At 36.8% G+C, this 25,835-nt stretch overlaps 1 protein-coding gene across 9 annotated transcripts in view; it reads left to right on the plus strand.

The window, feature by feature from the left end:
- SORBS2 (sorbin and SH3 domain containing 2) overlaps nucleotides 1–25,835 on the plus strand; it is a 147,344-nt gene that overhangs the window by 53,186 nt on the left and 68,323 nt on the right. For 4 of the 9 annotated variants that reach the window (XM_058420505.1, XM_058420506.1, XM_058420510.1 and 1 more), the window contains 5 exons: nucleotides 14,831–14,880; nucleotides 21,814–21,906; nucleotides 22,483–22,509; nucleotides 23,513–23,637; nucleotides 24,618–25,235. In XM_058420505.1, coding sequence (XP_058276488.1) covers nucleotides 14,871–14,880; nucleotides 21,814–21,906; nucleotides 22,483–22,509; nucleotides 23,513–23,637; nucleotides 24,618–25,235 — 873 coding nt within the window. In that variant the 5' untranslated portion in view covers nucleotides 14,831–14,870. The remainder of the gene's footprint in view (nucleotides 1–14,830; nucleotides 14,881–21,813; nucleotides 21,907–22,482; nucleotides 22,510–23,512; nucleotides 23,638–24,617; nucleotides 25,236–25,835) is intronic. The other 5 variants (XM_058420507.1, XM_058420508.1, XM_058420511.1 and 2 more) reach the window with 2 other exon arrangements.

Consider the following 25,835-nt stretch of genomic DNA (forward strand, 5'->3'; position numbering starts at 1 on the left):
CATTCAGTATAGAATGAGTACCAAGGACACAAGGGAACAGTTAATCATTTTTGAAACCTACAGTTCTGGTTCACTTAATATTCATAAACATTTGCTGTTTCAGAGTTTCTGCACTTCATAAAAATTCTGTGGTTTTTGGATGGCATGGCCTTAGTTACTAATTCACTGCTGATATGTTCATAGGGCCTTGTGTTCTGCTCTAAGTTTTGTTTATGCTGATGTCACTCAGCTGAAGACAGTGCAGCTCAGTCCTGCATGAGAGCACAGATGCAGCTTATATCGTTCTTTAGACATCCACAAACCCTATAATCACTGTCTAGTAATGCAGTTTTTCACATAGTTATTCTTCCACTAAGATAGCCTGCAATTCTCAAACAAAAGTCATATTCAAGAAACCTCTAATGCTAGGCACTGATTGTACATTATACTTCTTTACCACCACAATAACTTACTGAACAATTGCAAAGTGTGTGTTTCTCTTTATTTGGTACATATTCTGCTAGCTTTGATAAGATAGAATAAATGTTGCAAAATACAAAGGCTTCACACCACATTAAGAATTTTATGCAGCAGTACTGATTGCTTTTACTAATGGATCAAATTTGATGGCTGTTGTCAAAGCAGACTAAGAATGCATGTTGTAGTTTTTACCCCCAGGCAGGAGCCAAGCCCCACACAGCTGCTCCCTCACTCTCCCACCAGCAGGACTGTGGAGAATCGGAATGGTAAAAGATAGAAAACTCGTGGGGTGAGATAAAGGCAGTTTAACAGGGAAAGCAAAAGACACTCTCAAGCAAAGCAAGGAATGATTTCACTGCTTTCCACGGGCAGGCAGGTAGGTGTTCAGCCATCTCCAGGAGGACAGGGTCCCTTCACATGTAACAGTGACTTGGGAGGACAGAATCACAGGACTGCTGAGTAACAGTGTTGATTTTAAAAATACTCAATGTTTTTTGGTATTAACATCGCCTTACCATGTGATATAAAAATTTCTAGGAAGAGTGTTTTATCTGTTGTACAATCTTTCATTGTAGTGGTTGTGTTGAAACTGCCAGTTTTGTAAAGTAGTGTGAATGTGTGTTCCTTAGTAAGAAATAATAAAATTGTTATACTGAAAAACAGTGTGACAGACACTTAGAAATGAGTTGGAAAGTACATATAAGCAGACACCTCTTACCTAATCAAATAATGGGTTATATTAGATTGTTGTGCTATATCAAAAAATCAGTGAAATTAATTCTATACAATTTATCACAGGTAGGAGTAGTATAGAAGGTTTCTAAAGAGGAAATATGAACATGATAACATGAGGCAGCTGGTTTCAAGAAAGTATAAACTATTCTAAATAAGAGAAGAATTTATATATTATAGCTATATAGCAGAAGGGAGTAGGAGAAAAATACGAACCTTATCTTCACTTAAATCTGGTGTTTGCCTTGTGGTTTCTTTAAGGTAACAAATATTATATTAAAATATGCTTGAAGGCAAGGCAAGTTGCTGTGTCAGTAGTGAATCATAGGGCAGAGCTAAAGAGCTAAGTGGAGTTGCATGAGAAACTGTTACTTTGCTTTACAGAAATTGTTTTGAAATTATAGAAAGTATTCCAGACTTTCTGAGCAAATCAAAACATGAACAACAATGTGAAACATTTATTTTGTGTTGCTCTTCAGAGCCAATTTAGAGTGAACTAACTTATATCTAATAAAAGCTTATCCTAGCCAAAAAATCAAACGTAGTTTGAAAACAAGCTAATAAGTAAATAAAGTCAAAACAGGACCTCTTAACAATTTTGCAACTTACGCACCATTTTCCACAATTGCTACTCTTTCTATGAACATTTTGCTATGAAAAAGTATTTTTCTACAAAACGTTGTGTTTGGATGGTAGTTTCGACCTCATCAAGTTTACAAGGGAGATACACATAGTGTTCATTACAATAATCCTGTAAAGAATTGCACATTCGTTGGCAGCAGAGGTGAAGAATGAGGTTTTGAGTGAGAGGGAGGCTTCCAAGAGGTAAAACAGAATGGGATGGAATTACAGCCAAAATACCAGAAAGCAGAGAGATGTTCACATCCACACCTTTGAAATTAAGGGACTTAGTTTAGGAACTTCTGAACCTATGCTATTGATAATACTTAGAGCAAATGGAGAGGAGGAAAATTATTTCAGATCATCTTCAGAAATGAGGATAGGATATCAGGAAAGTGACACAGTGTGGAGTTAGACACACAGGTGAAAACTGAGTATGAAAAGAATTATAGGACTGAAAGAAGGGAAGTAGAGAATTTCAGCAAGACTGTAGAATAGAAAGAAAAAACTAGATGTGCATTAGCAATAATACAGGTCATTTATTCTCTAAAACTGTAAGTTTCTCAAGAAGTATATAATTTTTATTGAATTTTATTTGAAATAGAAATCAGAACACTAATCTGTCTTGGTCAAAAATTTCCTTTCAAAGGCAAATTGATTTCTACATACATTCCTTTGTTTATGCATGGACTTTCAGAATTAGCTCATGGTTTGATTGGAAGTACTCTGACAGCATTTCATTTAGAGGAGAGGAAGAACACCTTACTACTTCAAATGTTACTGATCTTCAGGGAAAGTATTTACATCTCCTGGGACCAATTTAAGGTTTGTGGAGATACTAAACTAATTTTTTACATTTAAAAATTTTTCATTCTCTCAGGCTTCTGGTTTCTCGTTCACTGTGTTTTATAAACAGCACCAGTAACTCTTGTAAGGAATGAAAAAGCAATTGTGTTTTCAGTTCATTAACTTTATTAATTTGACAGCTTTTCACAGATAGCCATTTCACGACTTCAGGAAATTTCAAGAGTAGTTAGCATAACTTCTTTATTGGATGAGAAAGATGCATGTTTAAAAATGCAGTGTGAGTTTAACCCTTTTTGCTTTTCATTCAGAAAGTTTGGGCAAAATATCAATAATTTGAGTCACTCTGAATTTCTTAAATCATATTTAATATTGGTCCTTTGAATTTTGAATCCTTTGAAAAAGGAGACGCTAACTTATCTGTCTCTCTTACTGTTTTATGTGACTAATTATATGTTTTTGGATCTGAATGATTGTGAAATAACACGTTCTAAATAATACTGCTATAAGACAGACTGTTAAATATAAAAATCCTTATGAAGAAGCTACTGATGAATTCCACGGCTAGTATATTTTCAGGCCTATAGCCTAAAGATTTTTTAAAGATTTAAAAATTTTACCAATCTCCTATGCAAGACTGTGATCTTTAAGATAATTAAAATTTACCAATTGCCTCTGCAGACTCTTCTGTCTGCAGAAGAATCTGGAAATGGTAACTTTCAAGATGCTGTACTCCATTGTGAGGATTGGTGGGCTGCTGCCCAGTACCTTGTGAGTAACTTAGGAGTGCTGAGAAACTTCCCAGAAAGCTGCTGAGAAAACCAAGAACTGACAAAGCACCCTGACACTTCTTCCTGGCAAAAATCTTGTGGATTTTCATATGGCTAAGCTGAAAGGAGACAGTGACAAGCTGCCATGACAGTATTGGAGCATAAACTGTTCAGTATGAGGTCTGAATCCTTTTTAAAGCTTTAGATTTTCATACAGTGGTGAGTAAAAGCAATGGAAAGGTAACAGTTTTATCCATGTTTCTCTGTCTGGTTTGTTGATAGTAAGATTTGTTTACAGTTAAATTTCCATTTTTCAAGCTATTTTAAATAGCTCTTCAGAGGAAAAATTACTGAACTTGTTACGCCACTTAACAATCAGTGTCACGTATTGATTAAAATCATAAAATGCATTTACCTTAATGATATTTTCTTGATCTGAACACTCCTAAATAAAATCAACGTGCCTCCATGTTAACTTGTGCACATTCATGTGAAATACGTTTGCTTGAGTTGAAACCTGTGTCTTTGTTACGTGCATGTAGGTTGGCATGCAGCTGAAATCAAGTTGTGCTCTCCAAAGCAGGGGAATTTAATGAGCAAGTAACAGAGGCTTTCAAAATGACACACTGCTGCAGTGCATTGTGTGGTAGGTGGCTGTAGCTATAAAACTGTAAGAGTGTGGGAACTGAGAACATCTGCTAAGGGAATGGTACTTACTGTTGCCAGTGTAAAATAAATAAATAAATACATAAAAATGCCTAGCGCTGTAAAACTGACACTAAGGTACTGAGTATACCAGATGAAGCTGAGGACATAATTTTAGTAATTATATTAAGTAATCTGGGGGATAGTATATGAAGGAAGATATTCTGTCATGCTGCATTATGTCATCTATCCCCCTTTTTGTTATTCATACCACACTTGATGAGGTCGAACAGCTGGTATTACAGCAAGGCATGTAACTGATCTATGTGTTTTCCTGAAACAGATACCATCCCATGTGCAGGCACTCCATGAGTTAGTTGAGTGACACTTACCAAGCAGAACAATGAGCCCTAAATAGCACTTGGGGTGGCGTCAGAGCTGGGGCTGCTGCAGGTACATTTGAACTAATCTGAAAACCTCGATGTAACGCCCTGCATGTGGAAGCAGTGCTAAACCCACTCAATCCTGCTGGCATCCGTGCTCCTGGGAACGTACCCTTGGCAAAGTGTCCCTGGTGGTTAGAAAGCTAAATAGGCTGTATTTACTGTCATATGTCATTGTGATAATGAAACACACATTGTCTTAAAACTGAAATATTCAATCATTTTTTTTCGAACTGCACTATTAGCCTCTGCTAGCTAGCTGCAGCAGACCCATTATCTGTTTAACTATTATCATAATTTGCTCATTTAAGATACTGTTTCAAGTTTCTTGTCAAAAGCTAGAGGTCGTGATTCTACAATATAATGATTTTATTTACATTAAAAATTCTGGTCACCTGTGGTTTAGCTAAATTTGGACTTGCTGGCTGGAATTCAGTGAAAAACTTTACCAAAGCTTTAATAGGAATGTGACTTTTCCATCTCGTTACAAAAATTCACAAAAAAAATCAGTTTACAGGTGCTCAGTAGAGATTTGGGAAAAGCAGAATCTGAAAACCTATTCCCATTGCACATGAATGGAAAATTAGAATTGAGTACTTGAATGCCACTAAGTGCCAGGGCTAGTATAGGGAATGAGTGGGACTATTCATGTAGTTGGTACTGCAATGAATGCTAGAGCAATCGGAAAATGAGGTGCTGGTGTGTGCTATTCTTTCAGACCCACTATAGACCAGTCTTTGCGGAGGGTAATGCTGCCTGGCTTGAAGACTAAGGGAATAAGAGCAGTAGACTGTGACAAATTGCCTTTGGCAGGGGAAGGAGGAGTTTGGTTTGGAGAGTAGTGGCAACAACACTGCAAATTAAGTGAGTTAAGAGAGGTAAGACTGACTAGGAAGGGGTCTGGGGCTGAGAGCTTAGAGGGCAGACATTTGTCTAATAGCTCTAGAAAAGTGATTTGAGTGTCCCTGTGGTGCCAAATAGTGAGACTTCAGTATTTCCCTTTCAGAAGGAGAGAAAATCTAGAAGGTGATGGGCAAAGGAATTACCTTAGCTTTGTGGAGGCTGTGGTAGGAAATGCCAGCTAATGCTACCTCTACTGCTTCAGCTTGTTCCCTCTGTGTGGATGTAGTTATGGCAATAATTTTATAACTTGTTTCTGCAGATCTTTGGCCTCATCCAGAACACAAACTGGATCTCCTCATGGGATGTGGGAGTAGGTTTGGGTAAGGAATGGAGTCAGTAGTAGACTGTTTAGGGTGCTTCTTCCATTTGCTGGCATAGTTTGCTTTGCTAGTAGGGAGCTAAGAGAGTGAAAACTCATCCTGATTTGTGCTCCTCCCTCTTCATTCCCGTGGTAATGTGTCTTGTACATTATTGTGGAAGAGCACAGAAAGCTCTGACCATGGGAGGCTGGCAGGCAGATTCCAGTGCACTGCACAGCCACACGTGGCGGTGCTGTACAAGCACCCAATCACCTCTTGGGTGATCCCTAACCTTGTGCCATCTTTGCTGCAAGCCTGGCACAAACCTCTGATGTTTTCTTGCAACATTTCAGTGAAGACTGAACCTCTTTTGTGTGCCATCTCACGATTGTTCCGAACCATTTGGCCTAATCTTTGTGAGTTTTAGCTTTAGATGGTTTCTGACTTGCTCTAGAATCAGTAAAGGATATGCTCATTAGCAGAAGTCTTAAATGTGCTGGTGAAGAATAATGTATTGAGAGGGAGAGAGAAGGAAAAGCATACAATCTGAAAATTATCAAATGTCTAGAACTTTTGAAATTCAGCTAGCATGTACAGGTAGTTAGTATTAACACTCCTTATTTACATGAGTTAGCTATGCTCCCAGCCATAATGGTTGGTAGTTCTTTCTTTGGCTATTTATATTATGAAGAACTGTAGCTTTTTTGTTGCATTGAGGCATATTGGATTTCACGAGGTCTGAAATCAGCTGACAGTACAGTGCACATTCTCGTGTTGTAAACAGTAGTAGTAGCATTATTTTGATGTCTGTTATCTGGAGGACTGAAACTATGAAATAAAAATTGATGACTGTGCCCCATGGGAAAAGGCAAAATACAGTATCAGTGAAACATTCAAATTCAAGCTTGCAAGGCTGATTATTCTGGTCTTTTTGTGTTGCACGTAAGGAGTGTTCCTTTGTTTTGAGAGCACACAGTATTGCTGCTGTTAAATATCTTCTTTCCTGTAAACAGTTATGTCTCTAATGGGACTACAGCTCTGCAAAGCAGTGCTATGATTCTTGAGAAATGACAAAATGTTCTAGGAGTTAATAAGATACACTGCATGGTATAAGGTGGGCATTATAGCAGGGATAGAATTTTACAGTGTTTGACTTGCTGTCACGGATGAATCACGTAGGTATTGACGCATTATGATGTAAGTCAGCATGAGGATTGAAAGGCCAGAAATATTTCTTGTGCAGCAGAATTGAAGAAACCATATGCCTGTTCAGACCAACAGTGAATAAATCTACTCTAGGTTTTGCTTCACAACTCCTTAATCTAAATGAAATTCTTATGATCTTTCCTCCATTTTATGCTCTTTGGTTCTTGTAATTTTGGGTTCACAGTGTAGATCTGCAGGTGCACCAACAAACCTAAATGGGAAGATGTGGCTCAAGGAAGGAGCTTCACATGCTTCCTGTGCCAGGAGGTCACTGAAGTAGGTGTGTCAGTAGTATTTCAGTCTGCAGGGCCAGAGTAGAGCTGATCTGAAGTCAAACCCCTGTGTTGAGGTCAGGTTTTACCCTTTTGCTGGAGAAAGTTACTTCTAGTTGCAAATGCTGAAACACCCTCTGAAATTGAATCACACCAAGGCAGTTCAGTGAGTTCCAACTGCATTAGTCATCAATCCATGCAGAGCTTGGAATTAATGTAATGGAAAAAGCTTGGGTTCAACTCTTCACCTTTTTAGACAGCAGAAATATTTTGGTTGTTTTTGTTGCCTTCCTCCTGCCTAACAAGGCAAATTAAACTGGATGCAGTGTGGGAGAGAGTTTTGTGGCTGGGTTTATAAGGTCCATGCATTTATCCATATACAACTCCTAAGTCTTCCTTCCTCTCTGAATCCGCTTTTATCTAACAATGCTAGATAAATAGCAAGCTAGATACCTTGCCCACTTGGCTCTGGTAAGGTCTGTATTCTCTATGAGAATTCCTTATAGAACTTGTAAGCCTTCCATGTTTCCAAGACCTCTGCATCTCTGTCAAGCTTAGCCAAAATCAGTCTCAGGTTTTAAGTACTCAGTAGGAGTTCTGAAAGTTTTCCTGTACAATCCCTTCAAATTAATATCTTAGAAAATAATATGGATTAAAATCTTTCACTTGATATTTTCTTAGTTAGTCTGTTAAGTTATAGTTATTCTTTCTGGTTTTATGTGTGTGTTACAAAAAGATTAAAGCAAAATGCTGCTCCTTTAGCATACTTAAAAGTATATATTAAGGATTCTTATAGCACCTCACCAATTGGTCCAACTCTGTTAGCTATATATTACATTACCCAGTAGTTCAGGGAAGCATATTTTATATTTAAGACAAAACCAACACAGGCAAACAGAAATGGACTTTTCTTTCACGAATTAAAAGTATTCCCACTGATGCTATAGGGAGTGGTATTGAATTATGGGACGAAAAAGCCCTATTTGAAAGAGTTCTAATTTAGATGGAGATTTATGCATGTTTAGTCTGAAATTGATACATATTACATACCTAATAGAAAAGAGCAAGGATGCATTGTTTATCATACTGTATAGAAACAGAAAATTAGCCAGTAGTTGAAGTATTCAAGAGGCTAGTAATTTGCAAAGTTCTGGAAATGAAACTAAAACTGTCTTATGTTCCTGATAACTTTAGTAGTTACTGCAATCTAAAGAATCCAGATTTAACCCTTCAATGATGAATTTTTAACAGGAACATAGTTCTAGTGATATTTGTCTTGAGAGATTGAGAAATAGTTGGATATTCAGGGAATATTTGGATTTTCTGGGAAATAAAACTTTAAAATTTTAAAGATGTCTAAAAGAATTGACAGGTAAATTCTGGGTACCGTTGTTTAAAAATTGTATTTCCTAAAAGACAAATACTTCATCATGATAAAATGAAAACTTTCAGAAGTACTAAAAACATGCAGAATGCCTTTAAGGCACTTTGTCTTACAGTGGAGTTTTTTGTAATTATGTCTGTGCACAGCAATCCACTGCATATTTACTTCAGTGACATGCTCCCATACAGTAATCTTAAATAATTTCCAGCCTATGGAATGAGTCCATTTGAACAAATACAATTCCTGTAAAACAAAAGCGAAGATGGAAGACAAAAGCAGGAAACAAAAATAACTACCACTAAAGACTAGAAGTGTAAAATTGGATAGTACTAAAACAGTAGAAGGTGCCTGGATAAAAGGGTAAGAAATGTGAACTGGAGTCAGGAAGTTAACGGAACTTTTCTCCTTTTTTATTTATATTGAAGTAGTAAAAAAAAAAGAAAAAATCACAAACACCACAAGCATGACTGGAATTATTAATAAAATTTTCTCTAGTGGTAGAGGAGGAGATGTAGAATGTAAGAGCAGCAGTTTGTCCTCCTCGTTCCTTTTGCAGCTGTAAAAATAACCAGTAAAATGTACAGAATGTTGTCAGCCTGAATAACTTTCTTGGTATCCTCTTATACTTGCAGTATCATTTCAGGAAAATGTTCTGCTACTGAAGTATCTGAGAAGTATTTTGACAGGACAGCAAATACCTATTTAGAACCAAGTGCAGAAATTTTGTTTGTTTTTCATTACATACCAAGGCAAAATAAGTATCTAGTAACAATCATGTTACAAACAGGTAAAATTTTAAGCTTCATGTGTTTTCTCTAGAGAGAGAGACTTATACTGATACCAATTTAAATGCAAGGGTTTGAACTTTTTCTACTCATGCTATGTGAAAGAACAAGCATTGCTGTTAAATTCCTGCCGTTTAGAAACATAAGGTCTTTGCTTTTCCTATCAGACAATTAGTAAATTGTCTATGTTTCATGAAGAAACATGTTTCTATGTTTCATGAAGATACCAGTTTCTCTTAATCTTGCATTTATAGCATTCTCAGAGAAATTACATTAGGAAAAATGTCTGGAAAGAAGTTCCTGTGTCATCAGATTTAGTCCCCTGCATTCAGACAGTCACATTTTTCACATACACTTGTCAAGTTCAGAGTCTTAAATCTGACCACAGCACTTCTGGCAAGTGCTTCAGACCTTAATGAGTCTCATGAATAGAAATTACCTTACGATTTTCAACTCTCATTTAAGTTACATGAAATGGTTAGTGCTGCTTTTATTTCCTCTGCTTGCATCCAACCCCTTGATGTGCTTATGGAGAATGATCACCCGCAGACTCCTGTGGTGGATTTTCCTGTATCTGATACTCTTTGAACATTTGTACGTGGGAACTAGAACCACTTGCAATTTTCCAACACAAAGTCTTAGCAATACACTGAGTAACAATGTTAGTATTGTATTTGCTGAGGAAATAGGCTCAAATATCTGATCTGCTGTAAGTTAGATATCAGCCTAAGATAGTTAGTTTGTAGTAGTGTGGATGATAGAGGAAACAGAGCTTTTGTGTGTAGAGATTTCCCTGGTCACGCACTTACTGCTGCTGAGTACAATGTGACTTATCTATTGTGTTCTAGTAGGAATTAATGACCATGTACAAATTATTCACCATCCCAATTGTTTAATGACCTGATCAGTACATTTCCAGATAATGTGCATGAGTAATATGTACAATAGCACTGCACTTAGAGTGAGGATCTCTTCTTATCTTTCAAGAAAAACTTAAAAGTTAAAATTACAGAAACTGTTTTATCAATTGTGTGCCTATGTTTTTCTCTTTGATTATCTATCTGAAAACACTTTAATTAAAACTAGAGGTCTAGCATCTAAGTATTCAGATCCTTATAGGGTGAGGCAGTGTGGTCTGGGGCAAACAGTATATATGCTTGTGTTTAACATAAAACAGAAATAGTTCTGTGGGTCTTTCATAAAGCGTATACTAAAGCATATTCTCAGCATATGCCTTGGATCTTAGTAAAGATCGCCTGCCATTTTGGGGACTTCTTGTTGCATGTTAATAAAACTGAAACATGGGGGAACCGTTTTCATTATAAGCATCATCTACCCGTGCTCAATCAAACATTTTTTAATCAAAAAACATATTTGCGTATAAGCTTTCTACCTGCTTATAGGCTCAGCAATAGAGACTTCTTCTACCAAGGCAGTTTCAGGGCAGTTGTTTCTTTGTGCGAGTGTTGTCAGTCTAAACATTTGGGGTTTATCAAGTTTCCATTGCATTCTCATTGCCGTGGTTTTCCAGTTAACAGAAAACATCTGAAATAATTTCTTTTAAATAGGGAGAGAAATAAAATAGTCAGGTTCACTGTACTTTCAGAACTAATGCTTCATACTTTTTTTTTAGCCCTCCATCGCTGAATGTATGAGTTGGCATATAAAGTATATTGACTTGTTGCAGGAGAGCAGGAATGCTCTGCAGAGTGTTAATGATGTGCATTAAAAGAATATACTGCCACATGCAAAATAGAATCCTGCCTGGTGGTAAAAAAAATCATGTTTGTAGATCACCTGCAGTGTTTAAACTGACTGAATAAACAATCCTTGTAGTAAACTCACCACTGATTTGGTTTCTTAACTTTGCAGACATTTTCTTGAGTAGATTACTCTCTCAATCTCAAACTGTGAAACTGGCAAACAACATTAATAAAAGTCTGACACTCCGTCTCATGCAAGTCAGGAAAGCTCCTGTCCTCTGCAGATACCTGGGAACTGCTCTCTACCTAAGAAAATGAAAATCTGTAATTTTCCAGACAGACACACGTATCTATCCCGCTGTTGATCCATCTGCACTCTGTGGTCTGAATCAATTGCTCCTCTCACCAAAGGTCCTTGGAGTAGAATTCAATACAAAGGATGGTAACTATAAAGAGCACATACTAGAAATAGATTTAGAATTAATATAAACACTCTATCAGAAAATTACATTTTAAAGTTTTTTTATAATATCTTTTGTGAAGTGGCAAAGAATAAATAACAGGTAACTTAGAATCACAGAATTGGTAAGGTTGAAAGGGTCCACCACATTGGGTCAGCTGGTCCAACCTTCCTGCTCAGGCAAGGTGATCTGGGAGCACAGTGCACAGAACTGTGTCTAAGTGGTTCTTCTGCCTTAATGTCTGTAGGTGTGTGAAGATCTGATAAAGAATGGAATTAATCCTCTAACAGTAAAGTCATGCATCTTGATTCATGAATAAACTGAGGGTGGGGAAACCTTCCATGACTTCTCACTAACCCTTTTTATAGCTCCATATGAATGTGGAACAGAAGGGGTGACAGAATGTTTTCCTTCAGCACCCCACACTTCAGAACTTACCAGGAACAGAAGTAATTGCAAGTAGATATCAGGGTCTCTTGGAGAAAATAGAGCAGATGTCAATGAGATTCCTACAAGTCTTTTCAGTAATCTCTTGCAATGCAAAGAATTTCTGAGCTGTTAATCATTGTAATATTATCAAGGATATGTATTTAGTGAAACTAAATGTAGAAATGGTAACTACATGCAACCCAACAGACCCATTTTTATGTACTAGCACAGTCACTCATTTCCCGCTGCATTAGTTCATCCAGATGAAGCAGACTATAGAAGACTGCCATGAAGATTAATCCAGGATTTCCCTCTGCAAAAGTTAGGCCTGCTACTGTGCTTAAACTTAGTGTTCTTTTACCTCAGCATCAGAGTTCGGGTGTGAGCTGAGTGGAAGACTTGCCCAATGTAGGTGACTGCTGTTGAAAACTCGTGCATTGCAGTGGTGTTTTGTGTTCGCACGATCCTTGCAGTCCTTTGTTCTGTCACGGCATTAGCTGTCTGAGAGCTGAGTACCTCAGCTGATCATTGGGTGTACATTTTGGCACTGAAGTGTCTGATGCTTCCAGTGGAACGTTCATCTCACCTCTGTCAGGGGCAAACCCATTCCCAAAGAGCAATTTTCAGGAGAAATTTAAGAAGGAATAGAAGTACAAAACAAAACCAGCCCTTTGCTCCCTGTTCCTCCCCCTACCACTTCCTTCTTGAAGCAAGGATCTTAAAGACTGATCGAAGCAATGTTGATTAAAATAATTTCAGGGATATGGCATTTAATTTCATTGCATTAGTTTGGCTTCTACCCCAGTATCATTAAATATTCAAATGTTTCTTTAGCTCCTTAGAAGCAGAGAATTCAAAATAATTTTAGTATTAAATACAGGGTCTGCTGTTTGCATGTGTGAGATTTGGATTGCCTTATTTACATGCGTATCTTTTAAGTGTGCAAGACTAAGTTGTTTTTCAGCAAAATTAGATTAATGTGGAAACATTAGTGATTTGTATGAGGTCCCTCTGTGAGTGTCAGCAATGTAGCCTAAATTGATAGAAGTTGTTAGGAATACAAAGCTGTAGTGCTGAAACTGAATTTTGTCTGTTAAAACTTGAGAATGAGTTAAGCATGCTTTGGGTAAATATATCAAAGCCACCTGCTAGAAATCATTTTGGCTCTGCAATGTTCCAAGAGTCCTGTACTTGTTGGGTCTGAAAATAAATATCATGTTGCATGTGGTACGGTCAGCAATTCAGCTCCAAGCTAAAAGAAGGCTTGGAAATGGTGTCTCCTCTAGCAGTCTGAAAATGCAGTGGGAATTTGAGGCTGTAAGAACATTCTGTAGCAGTTAAAGAAATGCAGAATTTCAGTCAGAGACCATATATATTAAAAAATAATTGCCTTAATTTTTATAAGATATTTTTAAAAATTGCAGCAGTGGTTTGCTGATAGCTGCAGCATAAAAATAAAATAAAACTTCATTCACTGCCAGTTATTTATTTCCATAGTTCTCAAGAAATTTAACATATATATTTTTTGTCACAAAACTGATTGAATAATAGCAGCAGAGATCAGACAGTTTCTGAAAAACAGTGATTTTTTTGAACAGTGGAGTGTTTGGCCTTGTTATGAATACAAGGGAATACGGCAATATACATGTTACCTCAGAGGTACAGTTAATTCAGTGTTCCTGTTGAGTTGAACTGAAACTGAACTTCTGTTTTGATATTTCATTTACTTGTTTTAAGTAGTACTTTCAGTCTCCCATCCTAAAAATGATCCCTCATGCATACCTTCCAACTTACTCCAACATAGCCTGGCAGTTTGTATTTTTAATTTATTTTTTGAATTACATTTTTTGAATTACATTTTTTGTATTACATTATGAAATCTGATTTTCCCTTTATTTTATCTTGGACTTGACGTGGGAGAATGTTTTGTTTTGGTTTGGTTTTTTTGTTTTTTTTTTTTTTTAGCTCTCAATATTTTGGCCTCTAGTGTGCCTGCCTGTTTGCTAAAGTAGATTATAAAGTGTTTATGTACCAATAGAGCTAAGACTGGCTAGTACGCAGGTGCCACTTCATCCTGAATTAAAGCTGTGACATAAACTGGCAGTAGGTGGAAAATAGCGTCTGCTTTGTCCCATGACATCAGTAGGTTAAAGTTGGCTGTTAATAGAGCATGTTACAAGTTTTCTGCAGTTATAGTTTGGCTTGTTGTGTTTTACTATTTGTTTGTGTGTAAGTACTGTATAGAGTTTGGATATCTAAATATTCAATCTTTGTGTGCACTTTACATTATTTTGGTGCAAATTATTGTCTTTAAAAAGTGCATTGGCGTATCCATTAGGATTTTTGATAAGGATTCCTGTGAGTGCCAAGACACATCCTGATTCTGTGCATAGAAATACATCAAGCAACATTAAGAATGTCAGTGTTGCCTGGGGAGACATATTAAATCACTGGATGACAACAACTACATCTGCTTATAAAACATTGAAAAAGACTTGGTAACTTTAGCTGAGAAGAAAGTATTTGGAGAGACTTACTCTTTACATCTTTTAGTTTGCGCAAAGGAGTGAATAAACTTTATAAGCAGTTTTTAAAAATATTTCCATATTCCTGTGTGGAAAATATTTTTAGTTTATAGTTTCATGACCAGAAGTTAATCACTAGATTTTTTATCCTAGAGCAAATATTTACATGAAAACTACTAAACACTTAAAGATAGGGTGACTTAAAATGGAAGTTATAGCTCATCTTTAACTTTGGAAGGACAAGCCATACCAATTTAATTAAAGCAGTGTTAAAATAGGACTGCCATTTGTATCACAGTGATTCTCCACCCCTCCAAAAAGCCCTGCTGCCATTTTGTACCACACAGTCTTGTCCTGTGCAAATTAATAGATCATTTTATTTTCTGCAGGAAATCTGAAGACTTTTATAGCAAATCCTCCAGTGTCAAAATGAACACAGGTATGATGCATCTGTGAGATTTTTTAATGTGTTGTGTTGTGAGCAGAGAAGATCCCGAATTTACTAGCATTTTCATAAACAAATTGTACTTTACTTGGTGCTAAACTCAAAATAAGCAAGACATTTTAATAGTATGCCTGCTTATGTGCATTTGTATCCCATATATAAAATTAACATACATGTTTTTCTATGTATGGACATATATGGATACACAAAATAAAAGTGCATGTTTAGCCTTCTGTGCTCAGTTTTGTTCGTGTGTATGCTTAATGTGAAAATACATAGTATGAGGCTATAACAGTGTTATGAAAGCATCACATTTTCCTGAGAAAATGCACATGCTTTAGAAATCCTTTAGTTCCGTTCTGTATTGTCACTAAATTAAGGGGCACATGTACACTGCCCTGTATTACAAGCTGCACTTGCATATCAGCTGAGGATAATCTTGAGGGTATTTTGTGCTTACAGTGCTTTGTATTTTCTCTCAAGTTGCTGTAACAAATGTATTGACCAAATTAAGTACTCTATAGAATGTTAACTTCATGATCTATGACAGCTTACTAATATTTGCTCCTGAACTTCTGAAGCCAATAAGACAGTGCTACTCTGTGCTGGAAGACAGAATAGACCTCTTGAAAGCAGACTGCTGAAATCCATGCCTCAATTAGGTGTAAATGTTCAGTTGCAGTCAGCTCTTTTAGACTCTCTAGGTGAACTGTCTGGTTTGCAGATTAGCTGTGGTGCAAGGATAGACCTATCCATCCTTTCCAAATCAGTGGCTTTATCACTGACCACAGTGCTTCACCATGACTTGATATGTGGGACCTGAGGACCAGAACGGCCTTTGAAGCCTGAATTTCAGCACCATGCTCTAAATCAGAGATTAGCTTTTCTGTGGTGTAGGTCCCATTATCTGGATCACTGTATTAATCTGGCTTCATGGCTCCCTGTTGTCTCAGACAACTGGAACTCAGTAGGATCCATTTTTGAGCATATCTTTTAATACAAAGTTAAGTTATATTGGCTCACTTGAAACCACTGCATTTGTAAATAGAATAAGCAGGAGAAATTAATTTTCTCATTTGAGGGTATACTTTTATTCCCCAAAGTTTTGGTTATTCTTAATTGTTTTTCCGATGCTAACCAAGATGCTGTATTTTTGATTTATAAAAATACTATTTGAAATTTGTCCCATCCGCTCTCTTTTTTAGTGAAGATGTCGTTCCTAAACATGTCAGTCTGCACAGTTAAGGTAGTACTAAAACATGACTTCTTTAATAGAACTATAATTTCAGACGTAACTTTGCTAATCATCATACTATAATTACATTGTGCATTGCCGTCATATGCGTCAAAATCATATGATAGAGATAATTTTATAGCTTCTACTTCAAACAATGTTAATAAAGAGGTAAATTGCCAGTTTGTGCTACTGCAGCCTTGAAGTATGACTTTGTTCAATGTTGTACTAAGATTTTTGATGTTAGTTATGAATTCTCGAGAGAAGACATAAGATTTAAATAAACTACAGCTAAATGACTTCTCTTTGGGATTGGGGCTCTTCTGTTCACACAGGAGCCTTAAAAACAGACCTTAAAGACCTGAACACACCTGAAATCCTCTCCAGTTACTTAAAGACACCATGATTTTAGGTTGAACTTTAATCTACTCAGCACTTGGACAGTGAAAACATTTTTTCCATCTTCTATATGCTTGATATTATTGTGCGTGTTATCAGCTGCTCTGAAAGGAAAGTATTGACAGAAAATGTGGCATTTCTTATCAGTTCTATTGATATAGATTGTTTTCTAACAGTAAAAAACAAAACAAAACAAAACCACACACAAAAAAAACCCCACACACCTGTGAGTAGAATGTAAAAGTGGATATCTCGCACCTGTCTTTGCACCCATCTAAAGCATTACTTCATTAAGAAAGACAGTGACTCAGGTGGAAGCTGTTCTGTGTGCTGTTCTGGTCTAGCTATTTCCTTTTTTCCCTTTTTTTTTTTTTTTTTTTCCCTTTTTTTTCTTTTTTTCTTTCTATGTGACACTGTTTTTTGAACATGAGTGCTACAGCTTTGGTTTGGAATCGGTGGTCTTTTTCATTTCACTGCTTTATAACAGAAATTTGTGCACGGTGCAATTGAAAGTTATCAGATGCTATTGATTTGCTGCTAGTTTGTTTTTAAAATATGTGTTTCATTAATGACTCCTGCAGATAAATGAGCTCTCTAGTTTGATGCCAGTAACTGGTAGAGTGGCAAAGCTAATGTATATGCAACTTTAAAAGTAAAAAGTAAATCTAATGCTTAGACTGGGCTCCTCTAATCCAGTGTTCCCTGTGGCTGCAGACTTGGCAGTCTGTCTCAGCAAACTCTGCGGAAGATATTTTTGTCTACAGAGAAAATATTTTGAAGAGCTTTGGTTTGCAATACTCTACCATATATGGGAGGGATTTTTTACCATTTGATGTTGATTCTGAACCACATGTTAGGAAGGAGTATTCAGCAGCATAAGGCAATGAAACATTGTTTGCAAAAGCAAAGAAACAGAGGTAATATATAGAGGAGGTTTTTCAGAAGTATCAAGAGTACTTTGGCTCATGCTTCTTTTTGGAGTTCAAATGTCTTAATTTTAAAATAGTAGTCTCATAGAATGTGTGTGGTTTTTTAAATCCTAACTAAGCAATCATCAACAGAATAATATTTTAAGCTATATTTACGGGGTTTCTTCAATAAGTCTTCAGGTATTTCACAGATTGATGAATATCATTAAGTTAGGTGCTTGTTTAGCTAACTCACAGAAAACATGAGCTGCCTCTGAAACTCACATCAGATTAAAACACAGGATAAATGTCCTTATTGCTCATTATACATACCTGCATGTAAAACACATGTTGGGGGAAGAGGTAATTGCATTGAGGAATAATAAATGGATAGAAGTTATTAGTTAAAACAGATTCTTAGTGTCATCTCTAAATATATTGGCTGAATTTCACACAGATCATTCTTGATAAATGAATCTAATTTTAAAGTTATTAAACAAGTTAGCTGTTTGCATTAGATGATGCACATAAAGAACAGTCAAGAGTGAAAAGTATGCAGTTCTGGAAGATGGCAAATATTATGTTTATTAAAATTATTAATCGAAGTCATTACATGGACTATTCTCTTACATTTTGTCTGGGAGACAAGAACATAATTTCTTGGGTCCATGCAGAGTTCCTGAACAGATGGTTAAGCCGCTTTTAGATCACTGAAGTAAATTAGGTGGGCTTGAGTTCCAGGCATTCTACAAAAAATTTACCTTATAGCAGCATGAAAGAACCAAATAATAGGTTTACCTGTCAGTGTAGATTATATGGTAAAAAAACTCATCAGCACATCCAAAAAGGAATTCAGAGAAAGAGTGGAAGGAGAAGAAGCCCAACCGGCCCTACCAGGATGCTCCCAGGGCCATCATTGGAGCCGTCACAGGGCTGTCTATCTCCGTGAGCCTGGAAGAGCACAGGGACACAAGGGCAGGCCAGAACACAAATAGAGACCCAAGGAACAAAGAGTCTCTCTTGTCCAGGGCTCTCCCAGGGCTATCACAGGAGAGCCAGGCATGGAATGAGTGGCAAACTCGATGTTTGAGCCCAGCTGCTAGAAGGATCCACTCTGTCCACATGTGCCATTCTCCCTAATGAACCTTCAGCCAGAGAGGGGAGGGTGGTGAGGCCACTGTGCCGTGATAGTGTGAGCGTTTGGAGTTGTGTGTCCAGCCACGTATGGATGTGGGGTGTACATCTGCCTGCTGGGAGTGCATTTCCTGTCTCCCTTCTGATTGGACCTGGAGACAGAGAGAGGCAGCAGCTTTGTCTGTCTGTCTTGGATGGTTGGACCCAGCGCTATATATTTGACTCAAAAGGTCAGAATGCAAATAAGGAGCAAGAAGCCCTGGCCTAAAGACTTCTAAACTTAAATTCACTGTGCAGACAAAAGGAAAAATTGTACCATTCACAAGTACAGTGAATAGAATAATAATCAGCAAACCTATTTGGATGCCATTTTTCTTTTCTTTAATAAGCTTTTAGAGCTTATTAAAAGTTTCTTGCCCCTGACTGCTCTCTCTCGCCTCTTCACAGAAGGTCACCATCCTTTCATCTTTGCCCCCTTGGTTTATGCCACTGCTTTCACTGACCCTCTGAAACAGTCTTTTTAGGAAACCCAGCTCTTGTTCTTAAAGGAAATGTTGGTGTCGTCTCCATCTGGCTTTGGGGCTGGACCCAACCAGTAGACTCTTTGTCAAATACAGATACAGTTCACTTACGGTGATGCTGTCTCTAATGGGAGCAGCTCTTGGGGTATGAATTTAGGGGAAAGGGTTAAATGTGGAAACAATTAAGAGAGGGAGAGAAAAAGAAGCTGCAATTGCATTTTGGACAGCTGTTTTGATTGTGAGTTATTGCCTGACTTCATATTCTAGTACTGCTGCAGACCTTAGATGATTTGGGTCTCCTTTGCCTCAATGTTAAAGCAATTCCTAGTGAGACAGGATTCCTTCCTGAAAAAATTTTCAGGTCAAAGGAATTGTGAGCCTGTGTATACCTATTTGTGCACATATTTTTTATACATGCAAACATTTTGTATATTTTTTATATATGCAAACATTTTGTATAGATTGTTATATATAACCTCATATGTTCCTTAAGTAACAGCTGTGGAATATTAATTGCTTGTAGTTTGCAAGTGAAATGAGCAGAAGATAAATAATTCAGTCTCCCTTACAGTTTTTTAATACTCCACACTCCACTTAATGGGAGCCTGGCCTGAACATACATGAGGATAGAATCCATCATGCATCAATATGTGCTTACCCACACACATTCCTATTCTACTAGAAATTTTGCACAACTCAGTATTGTATAAACGTGAGGTTATGGTTAACTGAATGCTAATTATATCTCATTATTTTGTACAGATACTGATAAGTAATGCAGGTAAAGACTTGTGAATATATATAAATTATATATATAGGGGTAAATGTTGTATGTAGTCAGTTACAATCTGTTTTATTTCTCTTGTATGAAGCCAAAACACTTTGCTAGATTGTGGATCCATGGAGTATAAAACTCTGACTCAGTTGAACATTAAAAACTAGATTGAAGCAGAATTTCCTGAAGTTAAAATAATTAAATGTTTATAGTCAGTTTCTCATTGTCTTCACTTTCTCTATCATGAAATTCAGGAAGGTAGTTCTTGAAAAATTGCAAATAAGTTACCATTTTGTTTGCATAAGAGCTGTGACAGTATAATAAATTCTTTTGCCTGTTAGCTTATATTAAATGTAGTATGCTTTCAAAGTCTGCCAATATTCAGATTAGAACAGAACCTCAGTATCAACACATCATCAAATCTTGTTGGAATTACCTCTGATGTATGTCAGTGGTGGAGGAAAAGGAATACAAGAATGGAAAATGTAATTTGAATTACCATTTCCAGTCCCTGTTTATGTAAGCAAACTAAAACATGTAGATTTGATAGCCACTTCCTTTGTTTCACATGTACAATGCCAATAATTAATGGCAGGTAATGTATTGCTTTCAACTGCTGCTGGCTGAAATAATTTGGCCTTTTGCCTTGAGCCTTGGAATTGGCAATGAGTTTTTGGTACCACTTACATCTAAGGCAGTGGCTCTGATGTTTGCCAGTGTTAACAACTACTTAATGCATATTCTGCATGGTCTGTGGCCAGGGAAATACTGGAAATGTTTAAGTAGCAGGGGAAAACAAAGAAATGAGCAAAGAAATACCAGGAGATCACTTCTCTTGCAGACCTGAGTTAAAGATGACTCTCTGGCTCAAGTTACTGCTATTATAGCAAATACTTTCTGCAAATAGGTTGCAGGTCCTCATAAAGACCTTAATTTTATAAAACTCCCTGTCATAGGTTGCAGAAATGAAAACGGCATTTATCGTACTTGTAGTTCTTGACTTCATTGAAGCACTAAATGAAATTTCAGTAGTATCAAATATTAAAATTAAAATAATTATTTTAGAGCAGAAGAGCAGAAAAATATTCTAGTTAAATATAATTGGTAAGAATATTTATTAACTTTCTTTTACAACCATGCTAGAGTTGCTAAAAAGCTAAGTTGTGGGAATGCTGTCTTCTAATAATAAGAGAGTATTTATAAAACGTAATGGCAGCTCCAGTGAGAGAGGAGTAGAATAAAGAAAAGAGTTGGGCAAGAGCCAGAAGGAAGGGTTTTTTCTATACCTCATTTTAAAATTATTTTATATTTCTAGTCATTTCCTCAGAATGTTATTCAGTTCCAGATAAGCATTTCTTTTTTCTTTTTCTTTTTTTTTTTTAACTTAGATAAAAAAGGAAAAGAAGGACAGCCAGTTGGTTCCATCAAAATAATACTACTAATAATAATAATAATAAAAATAATGTGCCTTCACTGGTAATTTTGTTTCTTGAGCATAAAGGATCAAAAAGACTGAACAAAAGTACTTTGTCAGCTGATCAAACATGAGCTTTGTTTATGAATGGTGTCTTTCTAATGCATACAATGGAATTATTTTACAGTGCAGATTATTGATTTATATTATCCTGGAATGCTTAAGCCTTTATCTTGATTACTTGTTTGCTTTTACTAATTAGCTGTGATTATGCAGTCTTTCAGGTGTATGTTTCCCTAGTGGATTAAGTATTAAATACAGCTTTCTTCACTTATTCTCTGTGAGGTTTATTGTTGTTTAAAGCCTGTGAAATTTTATTTATTCTGCTAATCTGCCAAACCTGCAAATTCAAACATTTCTGCAGCAGTTCCCTAACTGCATGCTTATTTTCATATATGTTTGGCATATCTTACACTGTGATATGTTGCATGTGCTTGCTCCCTTTGTCTGGGGCTGCTGTCTGTATTGTTTTGTGCTTCCAGATAGCGGTGGGTGTGCTCGCAAACGTGCTGCAATGTCTGTCACATTAACAGCTGTGAAGAGAGTTCAGAGTTCTCCAAACCTATTGGCCTCAGGTATAACCACTAACCACGGAGATACAACTTCCAAATGGCTTTTTTATAGCGCTATGCATTCCTGACATATTACTTTGCGAGGAGGAGAAGGGTAACACTATTTTCTATTACACTGGCAGATGTATTACTTCTACAGTGCTTATTAAAAAGTGGTCTTAATTTCTCTCTGCCTATGTTTAGTAACTATTCATGAAAATGATTAGGAATACTTAGGAAAAAATGAATTATATTTGAAAATTAATAAATTAATTTTGCTCTTGCTATCTGTTTTGTGTCTCACATTCCCTGTATTTTTTTCAAGATAAAAAAGCATAAAAAAGAGGTTTTGTTTATTACAAACTTTTTATTGAAACTTGGTTTGGAAACGCTTGAGTGTTGTTGTAAAATGATTGTCAGAAGCCAGATTAACTTTAAAAAATCATTTTGAAGATTGTTTACCTAAAAACATTCATAACAATTAAAACATACTAAATATTTATTAGGCAGGCAGAACTGCTTTTTATCAATACTACTGTGTGCTTTTTGCAAAATTAATTTATTTCTAACACAAATTAATATTGGATATTTCTTTTTCAGGGTCCGATTCTCAGTCTCCAGATTCAGGTAAATAAAACACTGTATTAATTATGTGTTGGTGCAATACCATGTAGGTGGATGAATTACAACAATCTTCTATTTATTTGATTTTGTTACTCTGTACTTCCTCACTCTTCAAGGAAAGCACCAGTGAAATTGTAATACTAACTGTTAATGGTTAAGACCTCAAATTCAGGTCTCATTTGAAAGCAGTTATTTCCTGTAACACAGAATATGTTGTCATAAAAATGAATTGTGTGGGAAAAAAAGACTGCTAATTTGCCACCTTTAGCTTCCTCACTGTGGCACCATACATTGGTACTTGCTATTTCCTTTTTAGTGCCTTATTCAGGATTGCAAGTTCTGCCCACCTTCACTTAGCAGCCTGCTCACATAATGTGTTACTTTTCCCAGCCTCTTACAGCATTTTGTCTTCAACATCTCCCTCTATGTTTAGCCAACGCTTCAAGGGCATTCCAGGTCTGAGGATAGAGAAAAAAACATGACTGGTTGGTTGGAAAATAGAGGTGTCATTCAGATTTGGCAATAAAATATACTGTTGGAACAACTAATTGGGTACTGCAGTGAAATTTTGTGAAACTGCCATGACCAGCTGACTTTACATGAGCTCAGGTGTTTTTCAAAATCCAGCACAACCGTGAAGTCCATGAATGTAATCTGAAAGTGAAAAAACTTTTTATACAAGGCCTGATTTATACAGGGGCCAAAGCACCAGCATCTCCAAAGGGTAAAAGACTCTCAGGGTTAAAAGCCATAGTCTGTATGAAAATTGTGGGAAGATGTCTAACTGCCCAATACTCAGACTGTTGTTGATGCTTGAATTTTCTAAATATAAAAAATTAGTATTTTGCAGAGTGGGAGCTTTAGCAATGTTCTTATAACTTCCATGGTAAACCAGCTTCATTGCCAGTTGTGTAGTTTGTTTAGTAGCTGAGTTGCTATGTTGAGAGCAGTGTGGATGTACTAATCACACCAAAAAAATGGTTTCATTCTTTTTCATTTACAAAAGCTTGGCGATCTTACAATGATGGCAGTAGAGAGACACTGAATGGAGACGCTAGCAGTTCATCTCTTTCAGCAAAAGGTTTTAGGAGCGTGCGGCCAAATCTACAGGATAAAAAATCACCAACTCAGGTAAAACTGGATGTACCATGTTTAATGCAATGCCATTGCTGGGTGTGCTAGCATGTATAGATGGGATAGCTCTATGAAACGTTGTACTGATGTCTTGCAGACAGTGTGAATCACATGTTCATATGGGTCACTACAGACTGGTTTGCTGCATAGATAAAGCATTCTCCACACAGGCTGTATGCCCCCAGGTTAATTACCAGAAATTGCTTTCAATGAGCAAGACAGCTAAATAAAACTAGGTCATACACAAGTAAAAGCTTTCTAGGAGTGTTCCCAGACTTCAAAAGTATTTATTAATAGTTTACACTTGGAAAAATGCACCAGTCATCAACATAGCTGAGAATTAAAATGTATTAATTATATGATAGAAAATGCTTCTGCCTGTTTTGCAGAGCGATGTAATTAGAACACACTAAAAACAGAAGCAAACAACAACAAATCAAGCAAAAAACCACACAGCATAAACAAAGAAATGACCCCCACACTTGGAAACATCTTTATCTGTTAAAAAAAAAATCAAGATACTGGTTTTAATACTCTCTCTATTACTGTTTTAATTCAAAAGTTTAAGGGGCTCTGTGTTTTATATATGTGTGTTACCTGGGAATAATTGCTTGCTATCTAAGATCATGGAGTACTTACCTGAATGCTTTCACAGCAATAATTCTTTTTCAGTGTAATCATTGTTTTTTAAAAGAAAACAAATTATTGTGGGCTTCCTTCTTATCCTTTCCACCTTGGTCTGAGCAAATGGAACATCTGGCCTTTTAAACAGAAGATGCACAGGAAATGGTGGTGGGAACCTGACCAATTTAGTTGTCCATTGAATTTAGCAATGTTGAGATGAAGCCCTTTAATTTGCTAGTTCCTTTATTTAAATATAAAAGTAAAACTGAACTATATCTCCTACTAACATATACTTTCTTTCTGTTTCTTCTTCAATGTTATTTTGCTGTGTGTGGATGCTTTTGGCAAATAAGGCACCTCTGCCACCTCCTAGAAAAGAAAGCTTTCGGAAAGCAAGAGTAACTAATCACGAGAACGAAATTAATCTCCAGGCAGTAACTGCTGGTCCAGCTAAACACCACGCCACAGATACTGCCTATTACACTAGTGAGACATCTGTTCAGGAGACAATGTCTTCTCAAATATCTAACACGAGTGTGTCCTATGCACAAAAAATCATTAAACCACTGTCCTCAGTCTCCAGTGCAGACACAAGCACAGTAGCTGGCATTAGTACTACTCTCCATCAAGGCCAAAGGCAACAGTCTCAAAAACGTAAGATATCTACCCTGAAATTAACCCGGACACGTGACTCAGCAAGTAGCATTCCTTGTAATTCACAGCAACAGCTCAAGCCTGTTGAAGAGCCAGTATTTTCACAAAGGCCTGTCTCACCTGCCTGTAACCCCGTGCCTGAGATACACAAAGCATCTCTTTCCGTTCAAATAGTTCCCACCCCTGACAATAAAGCAGAGCCTGAAATCCAAGATCATCCACCTAGTATTTCTGCAGACACTTCAAAGATGTCTTCAAAGGATTTGGGACAAAAGTCTACAGTTCTTCCTTCTTCACAGGCTGCAGAATGCCATGTGGTATATTTAATTTTTCCATCTTTTTTTTTTAGATCTTCATGAATCACTTAATAACCATCTGTTTAGTTATACTTACATTACCAAAGTTAGATCTTGTGTTTTCTGGGTAAAACTACCTGTCACATGGATCAAAACAGAAATGAACAAAACCTGAAGGTTTTGGAAGGTTATTGAAAAAAACCCCTTATTTAGCTGAGATGGAAGGCAGGCTTCTTCATTCCTCTGTGAGCACTTTATGGAGTGCAAATGCACTATAGGAAATTAGTGTACTGTGGGTGATGCATCTGCTTAAGTGGCTTTTTGTAGAGAGGATTGCATTAGAGGGTTATGCTGCCATAGATGCTGGAAGGATCAAGTATGGATAGTAAGGTTGGGTTGGGGTGGGTTAGGCTGGGGGAGCTGAAATGCACCTCTGCCAGTTTTCTAGGGCCACAAAAAGTACATTTTGTCAGTCAATGCCTTCTGCCATCTCCTGTGTCCTGCGCAACAGGTTTTGTAAATTCTTTGTCAACAACCTCCATGTGAAACACAGGGCACTGAACTTCTAGTTCCCTCTATTTCCTCCATACCTTATGCCTACTGAAATGAAAATTCTTTAGC

The sequence above is a fragment of the Hirundo rustica genome, chromosome 5, assembly GCF_015227805.2.
Source record: "Hirundo rustica isolate bHirRus1 chromosome 5, bHirRus1.pri.v3, whole genome shotgun sequence".
Taxonomy (NCBI): Eukaryota; Metazoa; Chordata; class Aves; order Passeriformes; family Hirundinidae; genus Hirundo; species Hirundo rustica.